The sequence below is a fragment of the Zea mays genome, chromosome 7 (assembly GCF_902167145.1).
Source record: "Zea mays cultivar B73 chromosome 7, Zm-B73-REFERENCE-NAM-5.0, whole genome shotgun sequence".
In the NCBI taxonomy this organism is placed as follows: domain Eukaryota; kingdom Viridiplantae; phylum Streptophyta; class Magnoliopsida; order Poales; family Poaceae; genus Zea; species Zea mays.
Window position 1 is genome coordinate 106,953,887 of NC_050102.1, and position 25,823 is coordinate 106,979,709.

A 25,823-nucleotide genomic window follows, 5' to 3' on the forward strand; every position below is an offset into this window, starting at 1 on the left:
AGAGCCTGAGCAAAGGCAGAGAATCCAAACAAACCCTTACACTAGTCTAAAACAAAACACAGGTTGTCCGCGATAATCACTTAGTCCCGTTTGTTTCGTTAGAATTAAATTTCATTTTAATAATTATAATTTAGACAAAACTAATTAATTTCATATATTTATATATGTAATATATTTGTATATTATTCTAAATCATATAAGAGAGATAATTATATACTACATTTATGTTATAGCAAAGCAGGTAGAATAGTGTGCTATAAGTTGTACATCGTAAACATAGCATGTAAATCTATAAAATCAATTTTTATCTCTCACCTTATGAATTTGAGATAGTCTTATATGATAACTTTAGAAAGTGGTGAAATGGCACATTCTAAAAAATTAACCTATTCTATTAGTAAGATTTAATTCCTCAAAATGAAAGGAAACAAACGGGACATTAACGTCACAAAAAAAATTAAAGGAGCAAGTGATTCGTGATGCACTATCACAATGACAAATCTGCAGTAATAGAGTTCGCAAAAAGCAATCATTAGGCCACCAGTGTTGGCCCAGCAATCAAGTGACCACAGAATGTGACTTCAGAATTCAATATATATCCTCAGTCGCCTGCCAAGGAAGTAAGGACGAAAACACATGCATTGCAACAGATTTCCAAAAATGACTACAGAAGAAGGCGCCAAGACATGGATGTAAACAAATCAGTTGAGCGAACGAATGAAGAGAGCACGAGTGGTTCTCTGGGCACATGAACACAGTTGACAATTCATTACAGTAAACTCGAGAACGGGTGATACTACGTGAAGAGTCTACAATGGAGGGAGAGGACATCAAACACATTATCAACCAAAAGACTAAAGAAATGATTGAACAAAATACTGTATGTGTGAGGATACAGTATGGTCCAGACTTCTTCCAAATGTAGCTCATCAGAAGAAGGCAAATTGTCCCACTATTACGTCCTCGTCAAGTATGGCTGTTCATCCATGATCTAGATATTATACAAAATACAACAGGACCTGAAAGATAGTTATGCATTAGATTTAACCCAGACGTTCACTTCGATAGAACTTGCTTGAAAGTGCCCACAGAAACTTTTTCGTTTGCAATGGTGAAGAACATAAATATGTACTGTTAAACATAATCAGAAAATAGAATATCACAGAGAAGTCCTTATCTCACGTTTTGACCACTGGAAAATTAGCGTTGTAAATTCAGTACTTGTTTTAAAGACTACAAGAAGGCAAAATGACAAAAAAATGATCTTGCAAGATCAGCAATTCACCCATGCACCCCGTGCCTACAGCTGACAAATCCAAATCCTTCCATGTTTAGTTTACAAAAACCAAGTGCACATTCTAGGATGACAGCCAAAAAAGGAAGAGAATACATAATTTGCTTGCATGATCATACTATCTTTCATATTGCATTACATATATCAATTGCTAGCATACTTTATTCAAAGCAAACAGCCACATCTAATCTACAAGGGGATGACATGTACAATGTTAGTTTGTTATTTGCCAATGTCTAACCTCTGAAAAGGTGAAGACACAAGATTAAAGGCCATGACACACAATACTTGTTTGGTGTCAGAATGCTACAATTTTTGTATTTAGGAATTTGGATTTAGGGTTACTTGACAATTTAGTATTAAGACTTCAAATTTGTTTCTTGATAGGCGAGATTGTAATAATATTATAAATCTAAGGGAATCAAGTGGCACATTAGTTATTAGGACTGTACTCCCTCCGGTATCACAATTCTGGTCGTCCTGAAGATGTAGCCAATTTCAAAATTGAAGTCGTTTTGGAGTATTTTGCTCTGCGCTGGACCAAATAGCCCCTGCACGTGGCCATGCATTAAACCAAACTCGAGGAAAAAAATGGTGATGTGGGGCTTTGAACCGCGACCTGACCCAACCATGCAGTTGTGATTGAAGTGGACCTGATGCCTATTTAATAGGGGCATATACGGAGAAATTACATGCAATTAATCGCTCCTTGGTATAACAAATGGTGTCCTAAACGACCTTAATTTTGAGTATGGAGGGAGTACTCGCTTTCTCAGTCACTATTTTGACTTCTTTTGATGTAGAGGTCAACTAGGCCAAGAGTTACTGCATGCATGCTTGGGTCCAATTTTCTAGCTCAATAATCACTGAAGAATATATATAACTTCAAGGCATGGAACTGCCAACTTGCTTCCCTTATCTAATGTTTTCATAGGCAATCCATTAATCAGTTTTGCTTTACTGGATTACTAAGAATATGCTCGCAAGAAACACCCAATGTTCAGAATTGCAATTTTCCAATTGTTTCTTATACTTCTCCTATTTTTCATCCTTTTGTTATTGACATGTTAAGAAAAAATCCCTCCCTCTCATAGGTTCATTACCCTCTCGCACCATGCGCGGCCCCGTCGACGCCCACGGCTCGCTCATCTACCACCACCGCCGCCACATCACTACCTCGGCACCTGCTGACCCGGGCCCGTCGACGAGCCCGGTGCGCTTCGCCGACCCCGTCGTCGTCTATCACCGCCGCGAGTCGGCCACGCCTGCGGCCCCCGACGTCCCGGCAGACCGCCCCGAACCACTGGTGTACCACCCGGTCGCCATCCACCGCGACCCCGGGCACGTCCACCCGATGGTGACCCGGCAAGCCGTCGGCGTTCTTCGACCTGTCGACCGGCTGATCTTGGCAGCTAATACGACTACCACTCCACCGGAGGCCTCCCCGGTCCCCTCCTCCGTTCGCAACGCTCTCGCCGACCCACACTGGTGACGCGCTATGGAGAAGGAGTACGCGGCCCTCCTGGCCAACCACACCTAGGACCTGGTGCCGTGTCCGCCAGGCACCAACGTGGTCACCGGCAAGTGGTTATTTCGCCACAAGCTTACCTCGGACGGCTCCCTCGACCGCTACAAGGCCCGTTGGGTCCTTCGGGGCTTCAGCCAACGCCCTGGAGTGGACTACGACGAGACATTCATCCCCGTCGTCAAGTTTGACACTGTTCGCACCGCCCTCTCCCTCGCCCTCTCCCGGGACTGGGTGATCCATCAGCTCGACGTCAAGAATGCCTTCCTCCACGGCACTCTGACGGAGACTGTCTACTGCAGCCAGCCCACCGGCTTCGTCGACGAAGCTCGTCCGGATCTGTTCTGTCGGTTGAACCGCTCCCTCTACGGCCTCAAGCAGGCGCCGCGGGCCTGGTACAGTCGCTTCGCTTCCTACTTGGCCTCCATCGGCTTCGTCGAGGCCAAGTCGGACACGTCCCTCTTCATCTACCGACGCGGCGACGACACCGTCTTCCTTCTGCTCTACGTCGACGACATTGTGCTCACGGCATCCACCGCCGACCTTCTTCAGCGCACGATCGTCGCCCTGCAGCGGGAGTTCGCGATGAAGGACCTGAGACCCCTCCACCACTTCCTCGACATCACCGCCGAGCGCCGGCCCCAGGGTCTCTTCCTCCATCAGCGCCAGTACGCCATCGACATACTGGAGCGGGCTGGCATGTCTGACTGCAAGCCCTGCACCACGCATGTCGACACTCAGGCGAAGCTCTCCGAGGACGACGGGGCCCCGGTCGCCGATGCGACGTCCTACCGGAGCCTGACCGGCGCGCTCCAGTACCTCACCTTCTCCAGGCCTGACATCGCCTACGCCGTCCAGCAGGTGTGCCTGCATATGCACACCCCGCGGGAGCCTCATCTCACCACTCTCAAGCGGATCCTGCGCTACCTCTGCGGCTCCCTCGACTACGGCCTCCTACTTCGACCATCCCCGACGCCGGACCTCATGGTCTACACCGACGTCGACTGGGCTGGTTGTCCAGACACGTGTCGATCCACCTCCGGTTACGTCGTGTTCCTAGGCGCCAACCTCGTCTCCTGGGCCGCCAAGCGGCAGCCCGTCGTCTCTCGCTCCAGTGCTGAGGCCGAGTACCGCGTCGTGGCCAACGATGTGGCAGAGGCCTCCTGGCTGCGACAGCTCCTCCACGAACTCCACAGTCCCCTCCAGCGCGCCACCCTCGTCTACTGCGACAATATCAGCGCAGTCTACCTCTCCACCAATCCCGTGCAGCATCAGCGCACGAAGCACGTGGAGATCGACCTGCACTTCGTCCGCGAGCGTGTTGCCGCCGGTGACGTTCGGGTTCTCAGCGTCCCCACCACGCTGCAGTTCGCCGACATCTTCACCAAGGGGTTACCGTCGAGTGTATTTTTAGACTTTCGCTCCAGTCTCAACATCTGTACAGGATAGAGTTGTGACTGCGGGAGGTGTTAGAATACCCGTTTAGGGTTTGGGGTTTTCCCCGTGTATTACTATCTTACCCCTCTGTAATGGGTCTGGCCCAGTCTATTAATACAACACCCTAGACCCTGTTAGGGTTAGGGTTTCACTATCCAACTATTATCAACATAACCCTTTCCCTCCACTCCACTGCAGCTACAGGGATCAGCCATTGCATCAGTACTGTCAGGATCCACCAATACCACCCTTCTCTCAATTCTCAACTTCCAACTCTCCTGTGCTAAGGTCCCATGGGCATGTCCACACTCCACAGTTCTCCTAACTCCAACAGTACCCACCAAATCCCAGTCAAAGTGTGTGGGTGACAGGGGGAGACTGATTGATTTGTAGTGGTTCTCAATTTCTCATTCTCATTTGCAAAAGAGCCAAGATAAACTGAACAAAACTTAGATACTATAGAAATATTGTAATGCAATCTTGGATCCAGTTACCCCTGTCCCAACTTTAGTAGCGACCGCTGCCACATAGAAAGATGCCAAAACTCCACATATCATGTATTCATGTCGCAGCCAACCTGCATCAGCGATGATATTACACTCCTGGTCTCCTGTTGCTACTAACTAGCAGACAATTGCTTGGATTCATGGATGAAAATGGATGTGAACAGCAGCATAAGGTAGGGTCAGTTAAAAAATAGATTGGCCTTAAAAACAGTGGGAGGTGGAACGGGTACTGTTGCAACAGGAGACTGATGAGATCATGGATATATCAGTCTGCTCTGAAAATTCAGATGAACGGTGGTGACCAAAACAAAATGGACCTTAACAGAGGATTTTAAACAAGAAACATGAAAATTATAGGGGCATGCATTAAAAAATAGGTGTCTCTTGAGGGCATAAACAAAAGTATCCATTACCATAATGTCAGTCACGGTTTCAGAGAGCATTGACCAGGTCATATTTCCCCAGGGCTGAAAAAAGCAAAATTCATTTAGGCCCCGTTCGGCACGCCAGGATCCAAGCCAGGTCAGTAATCAAGCCAACCCAGGATCGAGTGAATCATGGGTTGTCACTCATTCCTGGTCACCAGCCCGTTTCGTGAATCAGTCCGGAAGGTAGGTCACCTGGACTCATTCCAGGCCGAGGATTGAGGGATGGGAATCAAAATCAGGCGGGTTTGTTTCCAGCCCAGGTCAAAACGAACAGCTCTAGCAGGCTGGACCAGATTCTAAACCGGGCTGATTCGTTCCTCCCAGAATGAGGCAGGGAATGGGCTTATCCGGCCAAAACGAACGAGGCCTTAGGTGTAAATTTACCATGGGTGGTAGGCAGATGGCAGAAAATCAGGTCACAAGGTCATCTTGGTATAAAACAGGGGGCTCAATGCACACTTCGACGGTGCTTCAATGGTCTCGAGTTCACTTTTTTTATCAAGATAGATGTCTTATGTGTAGGAGTTTCAATTTGATCAGCCCACTTTGACTAGCATTACAAATTACCTCACTGTCATTTTTTACTTTGTTGCATGCAATTAAATATCAAGCAGTTCTCCAATTTACTAACAAATTGCTTGGAACGAATTATTGGCATTTTTGTTTGGAATATTTGGGACACTACACATGTACTTGGAATTATCTCTTACCCAAGTGAGGTGCTGTGCGCCTGTGCCAACAGTATCAAAACCATTAGTGTACAGACACGATGTTTATGAGCACGAATATTTAGGGCATGTTTGGTTCAGCTTTTTCTGATCAACTTTTCTGAGAATCTGACTGTGGAGAGAATCTGACTGTAGGAAGAATATGAGTATCGTGGGCATTACGTGCAAAGAAAAATTAAGTGGTGCAAAGGTTTCAGGATCTAGAAAGCGACGGATTCCTACTATCATGACAACTCGGCCGATTCTGTGTTCATGTTGATTTTGGATGATTTTTACCAAAGCAATTTTTATAGAAGCGGTCTGAAAAGCTGGATGTTTGATAGTCCAGAGTACCTTTTGGTGGCCAGAAGCTGAAAAAGCCCAAACAAACAGTGCCTCAGAAGGAAGAACCATCCATTTTTTTCCCTTTCCTTACGACAAGCTAGCACTATAAACATATCATATGTCCTCATAATATCATAAAACAAATGCCATTAGGCACGGTATCTATTAGAGTAAAGTGGTGACTGTGAGTAAGTGATATACAATTATGCAACTCAGTAAATATCATTCATTGCAAGCTACAAATGTAATGCAGGAGTTAAGGAAAGCTTCTTGTAAAGCATTTAGAAGTAGATTTTGGTATCACCGCTGTAAGACAAAAGAAACTAGTAGCAGGTTGTTTCACTAAGGATTCTTCCATCCTGATTAGTCCACTGTAATACAATCGCCATAAATCTCCTAGTTGATCGCACACTACCATGTCAATTGCTAAATCGGCGAAGAATCAGTATCAAGTTTAGAAGTTCCTACTTAAACAGAGCACTAAATGTAAATAGATCACAGAGAAGCGAGAACAAGAAGATTATCTCACCTCTCAGTCCGCTCCAGCGCTGCTGCCACCGCCGAGCGGGTAGGACACGAGCTCCCTAACGGTGGCCCCGACCTCGACGAGCGCGATGTCCATCCCGTACCCGGAGACGGGAAGCAGCTTGAGCTCTCGGAGCACGCAGAAGGCCTCCGCCATGCGGCCGCGGGGCACGTCGACGGCGACGGCGCACCGCGGTAGCCAGTGGTCGGGCCGGAACGCGTCGGGGACCTCGACGCCAGCGTCCTTCCGCAGCAGCTCGCAGAGCTGCGCATGGAGGCCGAGCAGCGCGGCGGTTGGAGTGGGCGCGAGGAAGAGAACGTTGTCGTGCGGGGAGGAGGAGGCGGAGGCTGGGAGCGCGGCGAGCGAGGAGAGCGCGAGCGCGAGCGGGTCGAGGCGCGACGCGAGCGCGCGGAGCGAGGGTGCGAGGCGGAGGAGCGGATCCCCGCCCGCGCCGGTGCCAGGAGGCGGGAGCGCGGCGGCGGGGAGGTGGAGCAGCGGGAGGTGCGGGCGGGCGGCAGCGTCGATGAGGCGGCTGCCTAGCTGCCGCCGCGCCAGCGCGTTCCACGCTTTGAGCACCTGGTTCTCCAGCGCCGGGTCGAAATAGAGCTCCACGGCGTAGTAGAATCCGGTCGCGAAGGTAGATGGCGGAGGCGGGGCAGCCCGGGGCGTGCCCGGAGGAGTCGTCGAGACGGCGGGGGCCGAGGGGCAGCCGCCGCCGCCGGCCCCGGCTGCGGAGGGCACGGTGCCTTGCGCCATCGGGGATGGATTCGGGATTCCGACGGGGGGGGGCGGTGGGGAGGGGCTGGGGTTTTTCGACACGAATCGATCGAGGAATTCGGAGGAGAGAGATCTCGTCACGAATCGAGTCGGGGGGTAGATGACTCCGCTCCGGACTCACTGTAGTGCACGGTGTAGTGGTGTACCGTGCACGCTTTGGCCTCGCTCTGCCTCTGCTGCGGACTACGGTCCAGTGGGGAGTCACTGAGAAGTGGGGCGGCATGTTGCGGTGGACTGGTGGTAAACGACGGGACCAACTGCTGAACACAAAGGAATTGATGGACATGTTCCCAATTTTGATTAGGAACGCGTAGCCATATTTAGGCCGTTTGCAGGATTCTATTCAAAGTTTACCAAAACAATATTGTTTTACTGTACTGTTCGCATAGTAGAGTTTGAATATGAGTATAGGTATAGATAAGCTGCTAGAGATAGCTATAGATAACAGCCCGGGCTGAGCCAGCTCGCTTAGATTCAGTGTAGCTCGGCGAGACGAGGCTCATGAGCTTACAACCAGCCGAGTCGAGCCGATTTTTTTAGCTCGAAAATTCCTCAGACCGAGTCGACCCAGCTAGCGTGGCACGTGCGCGTGCGGCCCAACTTTTCAAATTCAACGACGTCAACAGAGTAATCGAGCAAGTCTCGTAGTCACAGCCATCCGTACGATGAGAACTGAGACGTGCTTGTTGGGCACTGACACAAGCGGACACGCTATCACGTGGATCCAAACACTTAGAAAGCAAGTGAGATCTCAGGTGCGCGACAAGACAAATAGTAGGAAATTGTAGCTTCTGGACCCATGTGAAGTCCTTGGCACCTCGCATCACCTTTAGAAATGATAGGCTTCGCTTGACTGACTTCGAGATGAATCTGTTCACAGCTGCGATGTGGTCGGTTAGCTTTTGGACCTCTTTCATTGTATGTGGCGGATGCATTTCTACTATGGCCCTGATTTTATTAGGGTTCACCTCAATGGCTTTCCTTGATACTATGTAGCCCAGAACTCAGCCCCTGTGGATGCCGAAGATACATTTTTTGGGTTGAGCCAGAGTCTGGCCTCTCTCATGTTAGAGAAAGTCTCTACCAAGTCTGACAGCTGATCAGCTTTTCTTTTGATTGCGACGACAATGTCGTTGACGTAGGTGAAGATGTTTCTGTCAACCTGGTCCTTGAGTATTATAGACTGCGTGAGGCGGGAGAAAGTGGACCCGGTGTTTTTGAGGCCTTTGGGCATCCTCACAAAACAATAGGTGCTGAAGGGGTGACGAAACTAGCATTCAGCTTGTCCTCTTCGCTGAGGGATATTTGGTGGTAGCCTAAGAAACAATCAAGGAGGGACATGACTTCACAGACTGCTGCCGAGTCGACTATCTTGTCGATGCGAGGGAGTGGGAACTCGTCTTTAGGGCAGGCCTTGTTTAGGCAGGTAAAGTCAATGCACATGCGCCTCTTTCTGTTTTTCTATTTCACCATGACAACATTTGCGAGACATACTGGGTAATCGATTGGCTCGATGATTTTTGCGTCCAGGAGTTGTTGGACCTCAGCCTTGGTTGCCTCTGTCTTCTAATCTGACATTTTGCGGAGGCGCTGCTTCTTGGGTTGCACGGAGGGTTGATGTGTAGCCTGTGCTCGGCGATATTTCGGCTAACTCTGATCAGGTCGGATGACGACCAGACGAAGACATATTTATTTATGTGCAGGCAGTCGAGCAAGCTAGCTTCCTGCTATGGGGCTAGGCCTTTCCCGGTTAACACAACATGATTGGGTAGGGTCGTGTTGAGGGGTAATTTCTTGGCCCCTTTATCACTTTGGCTTGTCGGTCTTTGCCGATGTATCTGGGCTACGCCGGTGTGTTGGCGTCCAAGCAATGGACATTCCGCTGCTCGGGGACAAAGTCTCTTTCTATGTTACAGGCCATCTGCTAATCACCGAAGACTGTAATGACTCTGCTAGGTCCTAGGATCTTCATGCATAGGTACAACCCGTGGATTGTTGCTTTGAAGGCATTGATAGCTCTTCAGCCTAGGATTGCATTGTATGGGTATACCATGTCGATGACATCGAAGGTGATGGGCTCTGTCTGTGCATTTGCACTGGTGCCGAAGGATAGTGATAGGACGATTTTCCCGAGGGGTAGGGTGGCTTTGCCTCCGAACCTGAATAGGGGGTTGTCTGTCGGTTAAAGCTGCTTCGAATTTATGCCCATTATTTTGAAGGTGTCAAGGAAGATGGTATCAGACTAACCGCAATTGTCCACGATGGCCTTGCGAATTTCCTAGTCTGCTACATTGCATTTGATGACCATGGCATCGGTGTGTGGGCCGGGGTGTTGTGGAGATTGACATTATTTGAGTCGAACGTGAGTGGAATGTGCGACCACTTTATCTAGACGACTGGTCCGTTGACAGCAACATGGTTTACGCTTTGGTAATATTCTCTCCTCTGTCTCTTTGTATCGAAGTCTGTGCTCGAGCCTCCGTTGATCACGTTTAGGATGTCGTGAACCGTAGGCTGAGGGTAGCCCTCTTCTTCTTTTGGCGGCAACGGGGGTTGCTACCTTTGATGGTGGACTGGTTGCGTAGGGGGCGGGGGTAGATGCAATCTTTCTGGGTGCGCTGGCAGCTGTTGGTAGTTTGGCTAGTATTGTGGGTAGTGGTTGTATGCTTCTTGATGATGTTGAAACTATGGTTGGAAAGTGTGTACTACAGCCTTCGCTGGTTGTTCTGGGTATTCCCTTTTCTCTTTCTTTGCATCCATCCTCTCTTTCACCTCTTTGTATGCACAACAGTCTTTGGTTGAGTGACTGGAGCTTTCATGAAATATGCAGTAAGGTTTGTATTCGCAAGGAGGATCTCGTCCATGCCCCCTTCCCCTTGGGGCCCTGCCGCCTCTTACCAGCTGGTAACTTTGGTCGTAGCTACGATGGGTGCCTTCGGGTTGTTGCTGTTGCTAAATATTGTGGATTTGGGTCTGTGGCAGAGGCTGTTGCGTTCGCACCCAAGTTTTGGAGCTCCCTGGGTGTGAAGGGTCCTTTGGATTGCGTTGTGCTTCGACCTTGCGATAGTGGAGGTCTTCGTGTAACACCCCGGGATCCACAAACACCCCGAAATGCTACTAAACTACACAACTAACATTCATATATAAAATTTCGACAGCATCTCCTTTGAAAATTTGCATAAACGTGGAAGCAACAGAGTATAAACAGATATCATGATAAGAAAACTTACTAGACATCAATAATCTGCTAGCAATGGGAAGATAACCATAACGACATAAACTGAATTAACTAGTGTGCACGACTAGTTAAAAACAAACATCCTTGACAAGAAGTTTCTAACTAAATCATGGCTCTGCCTGGGTAGCGTTATTATGAGAGTGAAGGTGGACGTGCTGCTACTTCCCTCATTCCCAACATGAATCAAGTACCTGCATTGAATAATGCAAGAGTGAGATGAAACATCTCAGCAAGTAAATTGTTTTGACGAGATATTTAAACCAAAAAATTGAATTAACCAACATTTTAAAGGGATCACAATTGAGATCATAAATACTTGTAGATATAGAACTCAATAGTCCCAAAATAACCAATGTCATCTCATTTCCTCGAACAACCACAATAAGTTGTATAACACTTCCCTGCGTCAACAATACCTGCAAATATCACTTCAAGGTATGCATAGGAATGCAATGTGTAAGTCCTCTGCCTTCATACCTCTTAGAGTATAAAACCACACCATCTGCAAATATCACTTCAATGAATGCATATGAATGCAATGCATATGTCCTCTGCCTTCATACCTCTAAGGGTATATGAAGCCGCATCGTACCACTCCTCGGGCAACGTACGATGCTAAGTTGTACCGGTACGGTCGGACCATAGGTCACGACAAAACTTCATATGCAAGTGATCATGCAATGTATATGGATGCTGCATTTATCAATATACTTCACTTCCTTCACATACAATACAAACCTCAAACAATACCTCGTCTACATTCAGATACAATACAAACCTCAGATAATACTTCATTCACCTTCAGGGGTGTGAATTAATCTCGTGGTCATACTCGAATCATCATCATCATCAATATATGATTAAGCATCAATATAATACAATCAAGTAAAGCATCACCATAGAGTTCAATTATGAAAGAATTCGATGATTCTGAATATTAGAGTGTAGGCGATGAAACAACAAGTCAAAACGGTAGCAACCACCGCTACATTCACTTGCCTTCATCGAAGAAGAAAAATGTACTAGGCATCATCCGGAGTGTAGACACCTGTTGCAGGGCATAAAACTTAGTACAAATATTTCACAAACATTTGCCAACAATCAACAAATCGCTCCTACAGTTGAAACCAAGACCCGGTGGAATGACTCCTACCCTGAACCACATGCCAAACAGCAGCAACGTTGTTTGCTAATTTTGTATCTTTAAAATTATAATAGTGGTGATATCAAACAAATACTCTGGGAGTTTCTACACAAAATACTCTACAACTTCGGTATTCAATGGATAATTAAATTTTGCCCTCTATAAGTTCTAAAACATCTGACAAGATAACTGATTGAATCTGTTTCAGATAGAAGCATAGTTAACTTCAAAATTCGATATCTCCCAAACTACTCAACCAAAAATTATGAAATTGTTCTGGCGGTAAGAACTTTTTTCCCTCTACAAAAGTCTCCATAGTTGGAAGAGCCAATTCGACCATTTACTAGATGAAACCTACCAGTAAACAGACCCGTTCATTTTTGTCAGGCAAACAGGAACAACCACAGTAAAACAAACAAAACTGGAGTTTCAAAATTCATATGAATGGACCCTTTAACAATCTGGAAAGCTTATGCAATTATCTACAACTTCGTTTACCAATCTAAAGTTTAATTCTGTTGATAAAATTGCCTAAATCTTAAGAGAACAGATTCTGCACAGAATTGTGAGACTTAAAAACTGCTATAGTCAAACTGCAATAACTTTCTGATCTGAGGTCCGATTGAGGTGTTCTTCACGAACACAGAAAGATCTACAAATTATCTACGACTCATATATAGACTTTTTATTTTTTTGAGGCCACTAAGACCACAAAAAACTGGTATGAACAGAAACTGTCGAATGTGTCATTCTGCAGAAAACTAAATTCGAGATCAAAACCTAACCCCACATCTAATCCAACCTCTAATCCTTTAATCCCCATGATCCACAACCTCCAAAAGCACATAATTACAGGGAGGAACAAGGATTTCATCCATACCTAGGGTTTTCCCCAAGAAAATCTTCAAGAAGAGATGGGGAAGAACATCTCCTTGATCCTCTCTCCCTCTTCAATTCAACGTGCTCCTCCTCTTCTCGATCCTTGCTGTGTGGAGAAGATCTCGAGGGAGGAGGAAGCCGTGGAGAGGGTAGAGGGCGCCTGCCTAAGGGGAGGAGAGGAAGAGGGAGGGGGCGGTGGCCAAAGGGGTGGAAAGGGTAGGGGTGGCTGCAACAATTGGGAGAAGGAGAGGGGGTCGACTAGGGTTGGGAAGGAGGAGGGCTCCCAACCATCGGATCGAGATCAAAGGCCCGAACACGCTCTCCCATCTGAGCTCCCGGCCCTAGCGGAAAAAATGCCAAAAGATCTACTGTTTCCCTAAGGAATGCCTCCTGAAACTCCAAACCCCAATGCCACAGAAAATGAAAGAAAATAGAAAAAGAAATTTAACTTCTTTTCAGAAAATTGGGATATCACACTCTACCCCCTTAAAAAGAATTCGTCCTTGAATTCGACCACTCCAAGCAAAGCATCCAAGGTACCCCATATAGCACCACCATTCAAAACATGGGTCCATTATTGGTCTTAATTAACACAAGAACTTCTACCTCGGACTAATTGTCTAAGGAAACTACACAACCTGATATCCAGCATGAATCAACATGCAATGAAGCTCAAAGCAAGTCATAGATGCAATCAACACTACGATTTCACACCATCGAATTTGGATGCAACTATACATCAACATCAATGTCTTCAAACAACACTCTTTTATGAAGGGGTAATATGCACCAAGCACAACCCTTACCAGCTTCAACAATTCATTTTAATTCAATGGTGAAACATCCACACCAGATGAATGTATAAGAAGATCAAACACCTCACCTCAAAGCACCACAAAACAAGTGGTTCTATTGAAACAAAACTCCTAATCTTCCTAAACCTTGTTCTTGCCATCGTGAAAAGATAATCATGTAATCTCACATTCTTTGCACCCCACAAAAGGGAGAAAGTCTACAGAACTAATGGAGCAATAAAGCCGACAAGAAGCCAATAACATTCTGTGCGGCACAGTTCATCGAAGAAATGCCAAAACCCCACAAAGAGCACTGACTATACAACAACAACACAATACTTGCTTAATCAATGTCACTATACTTCATCCAAAACTCAACTAAGAAAAATATCCAAACTGGTAAGGTTAACCTACACATAATATAAGTCTTCATCTACTGTAGTTCAGAAACTTACATTTCATTCTATCATACGATGCACTCAAAGTACCAGACATACAGGGTCAATAATAACCCTGTAATCCTTCACACATTTAACAAACATCTCAAGCTGATGTAAAAACCACATCATTTAGGAATAGGTGACTAACCACACCCAACCAACTCTAGGCTAGGCAATGACTTCATTCAAACCAATAGATAAGTGGTCCAACAATGGCTCCACAAGCATGCATCAGGGAGATAACCATCAGATCATCAACGTATTAATATATAATCAATGGATCAAGAAAATCAAAGATTTATTCTACAATTAGCATGACTAACATGCAACCACTTTAAACCACATCTAGGCTTTGTGGCTACTAAAACACAAGATAGAAGGGAGACATGTAAGTCACTCTAGCTAGCTATGTAAAGACTTCCCCCAAAATCCATATAAAAAAGTACCAATATTCATTTCTTTCAGAACTGGTTTCTCGGCATAAACAATCATTCCTCGCAAAGATAGTTGGAGCTATCCACCAACCGCCCAACAACTTAAATCCAAATCAATGGTTACCTTGTAACCCAAAACACGCAGTTCACACTCCTCTTAGAAACATCCTCAATCAAACATATATAACAATATTATTGTAATAAAACTCAACCATGAAAAACATGTTGAAAACAACATAGGCATACATGTATATCACAAGCATAATAACAACTTCAATCTCACAAAAGACCAGAGATATCAATCGTATTAATAAAACAATATCAAAATTTGGAAATGAATTATACAGACATTAAGTCATAAACAACTTACCACATCACCGTAAAGGAATAGGGAGGGTGAAATTATTTCATCTGCACTTCAAAGACATTAACATATATCAAAGATATTTGAACCCATACCCTTCCTATATGTGCAAGTGTGTCAAATTTATCTTCAAATTTCCAAGAATCTAAAGCCTACGCTTTGATACCAACTGTAACACCCCGGGATCAACAAACATCCTGAAATGCTACTAAACTACACAACTAACATTCATATATAAAATTTCGACAGCATCTCCTTTGAAAATTTGCATAAATGTGGAAGCAACAGAGTATAAACAGATATCATGATAACAAAACTTACTAGACATTAATAATGTGCTAGCAATGGGAAGATAACCATAACGACATAAACTGAATTAACTAGTGTGCACGACTAGTTAAAAACAAACATCCTTGATAAGAAGTTTCTAACTAAATCATGGCTCTGCCTAGGCAACGTTATTATGAGAGTGAAGGTGGACGTGCTGCTACTTCCCTCATTCCCAACATGAATCAAGTACCTGCATTGAATAATGCAAGAGTGAGATGAAACATCTCAGCAAGTAAATTGTTTTGACGATATATTTAAACCAAAAAATTGAATTAACCAACATTTTAAAGGGATCACAATTGAGATCATAAATACTTGTTGTGGGGGGTAGATATCCCCCGGGTCCACTAAAGAGATAAAAGACCTCACGAAAGGCCCAAGGGCCCAATAAATCGTAAGGTCGTTCTTTCGTGGGCCTGAGGAAAGACAATCAACGAAGCAGAGAAGACGTAAGACTGGATCGGAGCAAACCCGGACGGCCCACAACTTCGAACGAGTAAATCGCAACAGAGACCCGACTTTCCCGCGCCGAAGCCCCCATGCAACAGAGCCATGCGAGGATAAGTCGGCAAAGGTTACGTAGGGATAAACTCGAGAGGCTTACTATCTTTCAGCTACTTGTAGTTATCATACCCACGTGTACTGCCCCACGGTCGAGTATATAAGGCCTAGGGGGCACCCCTTCAGAACGACCGACCCTATTCTACTTAGCCACACACGTAAACTCTCTGTGCCTTCAATCCAGAGAGACCTCTTGTAACCACGCTCATATACTCACCAGGACGTAGGGTGTTACGCACTTCTAAGCGGCCCGAACCTGCAAATCTTGTCCATTGTCCCTCGTGCGATCGACACGAACCATTTTGCTACAGTCGTTGACACCGTCCTACTCCAAAAAACACCTTGAGGGGCCACCCCAGGTGTGCGGTCGGACCCAAAACACCGACAGCTGGCGCGCCAGGTAGGGGGTGTGTCGACGATCCAAGCTAGCTCAATGGCCGTCACCTTCCACAGCAAGATCACCGTGCGTCCCGGATCCATTTTCTGCTTCGGGACAATCTCATCTATAGCGGATGAAGAGGGAATTCTACACCGCATCGCGGACCCGCCGGAAAAGAAGTCTCCTCCAACGAACCCCGGAAAAACTGGAGAAACGCAACCTCCAGCCCTGCGGAAAAAGATCGTCTCCGGAGAGGCTGGAGCTAGAAGCTCGCCGACCTGGGAGACTCCGCTGTCTACTTCCCCGACAAATGAATGGACACGGATCGCGAGGAAGAAGGAGACCAGGGAAAGGCAAGTCGTTCTTTCCATTCCTCCGGCCTCAGAGGAGAACGGGAAGAAAGCCGCCACGACAGCAACACCATTCTACCCCAACGTCGTCTTCATCAGGAGAGTGGAGTCGCCCGCCATCTCTGACGACGAACCGACCGCGCCTGGAGAAGAACCAGCTCAACAAGAATCCCGCCGACGGAGGAACCGACGCAGGAACGTTCGACGACATCACGCGGCCGGAGAACGGGATCCGGAGCAGCCTGTCTCGCGAGACGAGGTCTCGGAGATAGGAGAAACTCCGGAAGAACGCGTCTTCAGGGAACGAAGGAACTCCCGACGACGTGATCGCCGACGGACTCAGGAGCAAGCCGAGCAAGATGCAAGGCAACGCCGGGAGAATCCGCTCTTCGGGCGCAACCTGAACCCCGACTTTGCCCGAGCTATGAACACGCCGAGCGAAGTCGGAGGCGTACTAGCTCGGATAGCTGACGGACTTCCCCGGACTCCCGACGCCGAGGGATACCGACGCCTGTTCACTCAGGCGGCCAACCATCTTCTACCGCTCGCTCACCCGCCGAACGATTTGCGACACGCCATCAACAGTCGCCGAGACGCGCGAAGCTCTATCAATGCTTCGCGCGAACGGCGGCATGAAAACGAAATCCGCCGTCGGGAGGAGTATGACCGAGATCACGGCTTCCCGACTCAAAGCCAGGCCACCAGGACTGAGTCGGCAACAGCTTCAACTGGCGGTACCGCCCGGGGACGGTCGAGGAACCACCACCACCACTCCCCTCCCCGGGACAGACATCGTCCCCGACGACAGGAGGACACGTGCGGAGTATCCGCTCTTACTCCGCGCCTTAGGGCCATCCAATGGCCTCCCAACTTCAAGGTATCCAATGTCGACAAATATGAACCGAAGCAGGATCCAGGGGGTTGGCTAGCCATCTACACCACCGCCGCTCGAGCTGCCGGGGCATCTGAGGACGTCATGACCGCGTATCTGTCCATCGTCCTTGGGCAAGATGTGCTGCAGTGGCTACGACATCTACCCCGACACTGCATCGACGACTGGGGAGACTTCAGTCGATGTTTCACCGCCAACTTCCAGTCCCTCTCCGACAAGCCAGCGCAACCATGGGACCTCAAATCCATCAAGCGCCGGGGGGACGAGACTCTCCGGTCGTACCTCAAGAGGTTCCAGACCATGAGAAACCGCATCCCCGAGGTCACGGAGGCGGCCGTGATCGAGGACTTCTACAGAGGATCCAATGACTCGGCTTTCGTCTGAGCCATACTACAGAAGGCGCCGACTACTTCCGAGGAGCTATTCCGGGAAGCCGACCTCTACATCACCGCCGACGAGCGAGCTCAGGACCTCATTGGAGGAGCAAAGCCTGCACTGGCAGCACCGCGACGTGACGCGAACCAACCACCCGACAAACGTTGGGAGAAGAGGCCTCGTGAAGAAGTACACGCCGCCGGACCACCCGCCTCTCGTGCCCGAGGAGGACCTCGTGGAGGCGAGCGCACGCTAGACGACATCCTCGACGCCCAGTGCCCGTACCACAAGGACATGCGCCACACTCTTCGTAACTGCCGGGACTTCAAGCACTCCGTCGGGCACGGCCGACCCTTCCAACCTCTACCGCCTCCTCCGCCGAGGGGAGGACCAGATGAACCACGACAGCCCCATCAGCAGGAGGAGGGGGGAGGAGGAGCTTTCCCACGCGTTGACAGGGAGGTCAACGTCATCTTCGGCGGACATGGGTCGCAGGAGAACAAAAGACAACAAAAGCTCAACGACCGCCAGATACTGGTGGCGACCACCGGTCCTCCCGCCCCATACCGGTGGTCGGAGCACCCGATCACTTTCACTCGGGAGGATCAATGGCACAACTTCGACCATCCAGGCAAATACCCGCTCCTCGTCGATCCGGTGATCCGAGAGAGCCGGGTAAATAAGGTGCTAGTGGACGGGGGAAGCAGCATCAACGTCACCTTCCCCCGGACACTCCAAGGCTTGGGAGTTCACCTCAAAGAGCTCCACGAGTCGGACACTCCTTTCTTCGGCATCGTGCCGACGGAAGGGGAATACCCGCTGGGCCACATCTACATGCCGGTCACCTTCGGAACTCCGGAGAACTACAGAACCGAGTTCCTGAGGTTCGAGGTGGCAAACTTCGACTGCGGGTACAACGCCATCATTGGGAGGCCCGGGCTGGCTAAGTTCATGGCCATTCCGCACTATACATACATGATACTGAAGATGCCAGGACCGCAAGGAATCATAACTGTACGCGCTGACTTCCAAGGCGCCGCAGAATGTTTCCGAGTGGCCATCCAAGCAGCCCTCACCACCAAGCCGTCAACGGTTCCTTCTACGCCGGCGAACTCTAAGCCTGAGGAAGACCTCGTTGTACCGGCAAACGAAGCTCAGGCCGCGACCTCTATGCGGCCGACTGAAGAAACCAAGCGGATCAACCTGGGGTTCGCTGATGAGCGCAAGGCGGCCATCATCAGCTCCAGTTTGAATGACAAATAGGAAAGCGCGCTCGTCCAGTTCCTGCAAGATAACCGAGACGTATTCGCATGGCAACCTGCGGATATGCCGGGAGTCCCAAGAGAACTGGTCGAGCACAAATTGAAGGTCTATCCCCAGGCGAGGCCGATCCGGCAAAAGCTACGTCGTTTCACGCCCGACAAGAGAGAGGCCATTCGTGCCGAGTTAGCCCGCTTAGTCGCGGCTGGATTTATTAGAGAAGTATTACACCCCGAGTGGTTAGCCAACCCTGTTCTTGTACTCAAAAAGAATAAAGTGGATTGGCGCATGTGCGTCGACTATACGGATCTCAACAAACACTGTCCGAAGGATCCCTTCGGGCTCCCGAGGATAGATCAGGTGGTGGACTCCACTGCTGGATGTTCTATGCTGTCTTTCTTAGATTGCTATTCCGGGTATCACCAGATTAGTCTGGCAAAAGAAGACGAGGAAAAAACAGCGTTCGTCACTCCGTTTGGTGCTTTCTGTTATACCTCCATGCCGTTCGGCCTCAAAAATGCTGGAGCGACTTATCAGAGAGCCATTCAAACGTGCTTAGCCGACCACTGGGGCAAGCGTGTGGAGGCTTACATAGATGATGTGGTGATCAAAACAGAGAATCCAGAAAACTTCATCGAAGATTTACAGCTTGTTTTCAACAGCCTGAGAAGATATAGATGGAAGCTCAATCCTGAAAAATGTGTTTTCGGGGTACCAGCAGGAAAGTTGCTCGGGTTTATCGTCAGCCACCGGGGAATTGAGGCTAATCCAGATAAAATTGAAGCTATCATGAAGATGGAAGCTCCTCGGTCACAAAAGAAGGTTCAGCGACTCACTGGATGTATGGCGGCTCTGAGCAGATTTATATCCAGGCTGGGAGAAAAAGGTTTGCCATTTTACAAGCTACTCAAGAAGGGGGATAAGTTTCAATGGACTTCAGAAGCACAAGAAGCTCTAGACGCACTGAAGAAATTCTTGACAACACCACCAGTATTGAAACCACCCCGGCGAGCTACGCCGACTCAACCGGCTGAAGATTTGTTGCTGTATATCTCTTGCACGACTCACGTGGTAAGCACCGCGTTGGTAGTCGAGCGAGTAGAAGAAGGACATGCCTATCCAGTGCAACATCCTGTTTACTTTATCAGTGAAGTTCTAGGTCCCTCGAAGAAAAAGTATCCTCAGGTTCAGAAGCTATTATATGCAGTACTTCTAACTGCCCGCAAGCTGCACCACTACTTTGACGACCACAAAGTCATAGTAGTCACTGGTTTTCCAATAGGGGACATTCTTCACAACAAGGAAGCCATTGGCCGAATAGCCAAGTGGGCTTGCGAGTTGGGATCCCATGATATCGAGTTCCGACCTCGCACCGCCATCAAAACTCAAGCACTGGTTGATTTTGTATCAGAATGGACAGAACAGCAAGTACCAGACAATCCAGAAACGACAGAAGTATGGCGAATGCATTTTGATGGCTCGCTGAAGCTGCAGGGAGCAGGAGCAGGGATTCTCTTCACTGCACCTGGAGGCGAACACCTCAAGTATGCTCTCCAGTTGCTATTCCCAGCCTCTAACAACGCAGCCGAGTACGAAGCTTTGATACACGGATTAAACATCGCCATATCACTGGGCGTCAAGAGATTGATGGTATATGGAGATTCTCTGGTAGTCATCAGCCAGATAAACAAAGAATGGGATTGTTCAAGTGATTCAATGGGAAAATACTGTGATGCCGTCCGAAAGCTGGAAGATAAGTTCGAGGGTCTGGAGTTTCATCATATAGAGAGAGATCGGAACACGAAGGCCGATGTACTGTCCAAGCTCGGATCCGGTCGAACTCAGGTCCCGCCCGGAGTCTTCGTGCAAGAAATTCTGCAGCCGAGTATCTCAATGGATCAAACAGAAGAGTGCAACATCATAGATCAACCCGAGTCAGACTCTGATGACTGGAGACGGCCGATTATCAAGTATATAAAGAATGAAGAAGAACCAGATGACAAGAACTCGGCAGAGCGCATTGCCAGACAATCGGCTCACTATACACTCATTGGGGAGGTATTGTACAGGAGGAACGTGTCAGGCGTCCTCATGAAGTGCGTTCTCCCGTCTACCGGGAAGCAACTTCTGGAGGAAGTCCATGCAGGGCAGTGTGGAGTACATGCAGCATCCAGAACACTAGTCGGGAAGGTTTTCAGGTCAGGATTCTACTGGCCGACGGCAAAGAACGATGCAGCCGAGTTAGTTCAGAGATGCGAAGCTTGCCAATACCTGTCAAAGCAACATCACATGCCAGCACAGCAGCTACAAACCATACCAGTAACTTGGCCTTTCGCATGCTGGGGACTGGATATGATTGGACCTTTCAAGAAAGCTCAAGGAGGATATGCCCATGTATTGGTGGCGATTGACAAATTCACTAAATGGATAGAGTTCCAGCCCATTGCTTGTTTAACCTCTGCTAAAGCCGTGGAATTCATACAAAGCATAATATTCAGATTCGGGATACCAAACAGTATCATCACTGACTTGGGATCCAACTTCACCAGTTCAGAATTCTTTGACTTCTGCGAGCAAAAGAGCATTCAGATCAAGTACGCATCTGTAGCACATCCAAGAGCCAACGGGCAGGTTGAGCGAGCCAACGGAATGATATTGGAGGCACTCAGGAAAAGGGTCTTCGATAAGAATGAAAAATTCGCGGGAAAATGGATAAGAGAATTGCCTTATGTCGTTTGGAGCTTAAGAACCCAACCTAGCCGAGCCCTGCATGGAAATACTCCTTTCTTCATGGTCTATGGATCGGAGGCAGTGCTACCTGCTGATCTCAAGTTTGGGGCGCCAAGATTGATCTTCGAAAGCATAGCAGAAGCTGAGGCCACCAGGCTAGAAGACGTTGATGTACTTGAGGAAGAGCGACTGAATGCAGTAATCCAATCAGCACGGTACCAGCAAACTCTAAGGCGCTATCACGACAAAGCTGTGCGGCAGCGGCTCTTTTCAATAGGAGACCTCGTCCTCCGCTGAATTCTAACGGGGGAGGGACGGCACAAGTTATCACCCTTATGGGAAGGGCCTTTCATAGTAGCAGAAGTCACTCGGCCCGGATCATATCGCCTCACTCAAATGGATGGCACAGAGGTTGAGAATTCCTGGAACATAGAGCACCTCAGAAAGTTTTACCCCTAGCTGTATTTCAAAACAGTTGGGGCGGCAATGTATTCTTTAAAAGTGGAAATATGTCATCAATAAAGAGAGATTTCAAATATACTCGGCTCGTTTACGATTGACTTGCATTCTTACTTAACTCGGGGTGACCACTATGCCCTACAAACGGAGCAATCGACTTAAGTCGGCAACGACTTAAGGCGGTGCAACATGCTCACGCTTACTTAACTCGGGGTGACCACTATGCCCTACAAACGGAGCAATCGACTTAAGTCGGCAACGACTTAAGGCGGTGCAACATGCTCACGCTTACTTAACTCGGGGTGACCACTATGCCCTACAAACGGAGCAATCGACTTAAGTCGGCAACGACTTAAGGCGGTGCAACATGCTCACGCTTACTTAACTCGGGGTGACCACTATGCCCTACAAACGGAGCAATCGACTTAAGTCGGCAACGACTTAAGGCGGTGCAACATGCTCACGCTAACTTAACCCAGGGTGACCACTATACCCTACTAACGGAGCTATCGGCTAAAGTCAGTAGTGGCTTAAGCCGGTGCAGCTTACTCGCGCTTACGCAACTCAGGGGATGACCTCCATGTCCCGCAAACAAACTTCATAATCATCATGCAGCGTTACCACAAACTCGCGAACTAATAAATTCTGATACAATAAAGAAAGTAATCATGTCATTCGAATGATAAGCTGATATCCTCTAGCGAGTACTTGATCGTGCTAACCGCGCGCTCATAGCACGCAAAATGTTTCTCTATTTTTCAATGTCTCTCTCAGGAACGACAGACGAAGAAGGGCGATTCGAGAAATCAGGGGCAGCATGCACGTCGGCCTTTATGTCCTCAGGAACTACCACGCCGGGTCTTCTCATCAAGATTCGTCCCGCCCGAATAGCCTTGTCCATGGCTTTGTCACGCTGAGCTTTGAGAGTAACAGCAGTTTCCTCGGCAACTTTAGCAGCCAGCTGAGCAGTTTCTAACTCCTGAGCAATGGATTTCTTAGAAGCTCGGAGTCCCTTGATGGTGGCATCCTTTGCTGATATCAATTGCTTGAGGCGGGTCACTTCGTCCGCAGATTCTTGCAGCCTGCAGCGCTGATTGTCCAGTTCTTCCATTGTAAAGCGGTGACTCCTCTCCAGGATGGTCAGCGAGTTGCTAGAATCTCGGTACAATCTGTCCAGATTGTCGCGAGAGGCAGCAAGGATACATTTTTCTTCCTGCAAACAAAAATCAACTCTTTCAGAATCCAAGCAAGTAATAAGAGCATAACAAAGCGAAGCACGGTTTTGTAAGTTACCTTTTCAGAGTCAAGCCGAGCATGAAGAGAAGAACTCAGAGCGTTGGCGTCATCCAAAGCAGCGGAGACCTAATTCAGTTCAGTCTGGCTCTGAGAATACTTCTCCTCGAAGTCAGCGCACCGTCGAGCCATTTCAGCTTGATCTTGGGAATATTTTTCCTCAAGAACTGCAATCTGCCGAATCATTCCTATCAAGAGGTAATCAAACGAAATGAGGTCAGAAGGTAAAACAATCCACAAACAAAGGCAAAGAAGAAGAAGAAGGGCACTAACCTGCATTAGTTGCCTTCAACTCGGATACACGACGATGAAGCGACACCGGATTCCAACGCTCAAGAGATGAAGCCACTTCTGGGATGGAAGCACCCTGCGATTTCAGCTGGCTGGCCATCCCATCCACCAAATCCTGATAAGAAGAGCGGATGAACACAATGACAAAAGCTCATGCGACGCAAAGATCAAACTAAAAGTACAGTTCAGTACCTGGAGGTTGGAAAAGAACGAAGGGATCCCCAGATCAGGAGAAATCAGATGATAACCAGATGCCAGATCACCAACCGAAGCAGCTTGCAACAGACCAGTAGGAATAAGCTCGGTGCCTTCAACAGAGCCAAACACCAGACCAGTGGGAACGCTGCCCTCTAAAGCGACTCCCTGATCCAGAGTTTGGGCCACCACCATGCCGCCGGAGTGTGGAGGTGAGCCCGCGTGAACATCCATGGAAGTGCAGGAAGGAGACCTTGCTCGGACACCCTCGGGGGCTGGGTCACAGTCGGCACTGCCCACTTGAGCCGGATCATCCCCGGCAACACCCTCGGGGGCTGGGCAGTGGCTTATACTCTTCACCCGAGCTAAGTCTTCCCCGGCGACATCCTCGGGGGCTGGGCACGTGTCAGCACTATTCAAGGGGTCCAAGCTCTCTGCCGTAACCACCTCTAAGGTTGACGGGCCTTCAGCTACTTCCATGGGATCAGAACAATCCAAGTCAGCATCCCGACCCTCGAGATCATGCTCTAAGGTCGACGAGGCACGGGATGACCTCAACCCAGCATCGGGCACGGCAGCACAAGCCTCTGTTGCGGCATCATCCACAGGTTCTGATAACAAGTCCTCTGGGACCATATCCTCTAGAGTTTGATCAAAGTTGGCCAAGGACAGATCTTGCAGACCGATGAGGGCGGACAATGCAGGAGAAGGAACTCCACTACTTCCACCGCTAGCGATGAACTGCCGACTGTTTTTCTGAGTTAATGGAGCTTCATTTTCTTCCTCCTCATCTTCCACAGTAACAACGCAAGCAGCACCCCCATTGGGGTCAGCAGCGGATGGAGCACAACCATTGGGATCAGTGTCAGCAAGGCCAGTTACAGACATTTCTTCAGCAGCAAGAGCTAAAGTACCAGTGTCCTCATCAAAGCTGGATACTCGCCGGAGGCGTCTTCTCTTTTTCTTTTGCTCATCAGCAGAAGGCTCGGGCTGACTGGTTCGGCTAGGGCGCCTCGGGCGAGTACTGATAGGTTTCGGGACATCCAAAGTTGTATCAACCTCTGGAAGGGGCACCACCGCCAATGTACCATCAGGAGCAGCATCGGATGAATCTTCAGCTAACAGATCAAGCATGTCATTTATGTCGGCATCACTGGGGTTCAGAGGCACTTCAAAATAAACCTGCCGTTCATCATCAGGAATCACACCGAGCGAAGCAACCAAAGTATTGACTTCTTCAGCAGAGGGTCGCACTCTAAGGCCCAAATTGCTATCAGTCACAGGCGGATTTGACACAAAAAGGGTGAAAGCTTTGGGAGGAGGTAGGTTCCAAGCCGAGTATGCCACTGGAGCACCAACATTTGAAACTTTACCCCTGAGAATCATTTCAAGTCGGCTTACCAAGTCAACAGAAGGAATTCTCCTATTGGTAACCCGAGATGAGTCGGCCAGCCCTTGATACAGATATGCTGGATAGGCCCTGTCTTTCAGTGGCTGAATGTTCTTGAAGACAAAATCAGTGACCACGGCTTCGGCAGTCAGACCTCTCTCCTTCAGTAATCCGACTTCAGTAAGCAACACGCCTGCCTCGGCCACTTCCTGATCTGTGGGAGACTCAGTCCAACTCGGAGTACGAACGTCTGGCTGTCTTCCTGACCGGGAGGGGAGAGAATTTCCATAATTATCAACTATAAACCACTCCAGACGCCACCCTTTAATGCTATCTTTGAGGGGAATCTCAAGATACTCGGTCTTCCGCCCACGACGCATCTCCAAACTGGCACCTCCGACCAGCTGATGTTGTCCTCCGGCCATCCCAGGGCGACAATGATATAGATACTTCCATAAACCGAAATGCGGCAGCACGCCG

At 48.4% G+C, this 25,823-nt stretch overlaps 1 protein-coding gene across 2 annotated transcripts; it reads right to left on the bottom strand.

Annotated features, from left to right (window-relative positions):
- Positions 1 to 592: 592 nt before the first annotated feature.
- LOC100193792 (uncharacterized) lies at positions 593 to 7,753 on the bottom strand. Of its 2 annotated transcripts, XR_555343.4 has the most exons (3): positions 6,772 to 7,753; positions 4,751 to 4,833; positions 593 to 1,019 (listed from the first exon to the last, which is right to left on the bottom strand). XR_555343.4 is itself a non-coding variant. In NM_001138877.1 (2 exons), exon 1 carries the CDS (start codon positions 7,522 to 7,524, stop codon positions 6,775 to 6,777), a length of 750 nt encoding a protein of 249 aa, NP_001132349.1. In that variant the 5' UTR covers positions 7,525 to 7,600; the 3' UTR covers positions 720 to 1,019; positions 6,772 to 6,774. The 2 variants fall into 2 exon arrangements, 1 of the variants encoding a protein (NP_001132349.1); NM_001138877.1 differs by lacking the exon at positions 4,751 to 4,833 and having other exon boundaries at positions 720 to 1,019; positions 6,772 to 7,600.
- Between the last annotated feature and the right edge of the window lie 18,070 nt (positions 7,754 to 25,823).

Excerpts from the sequence above, each read along its gene's own strand:
- LOC100193792 (NM_001138877.1), bottom strand. The coding sequence starts at position 7,524 with ATGGCGCAAGGCACCGTGCCCTCCGCAGCCGGGGCCGGCGGCGGCGGC.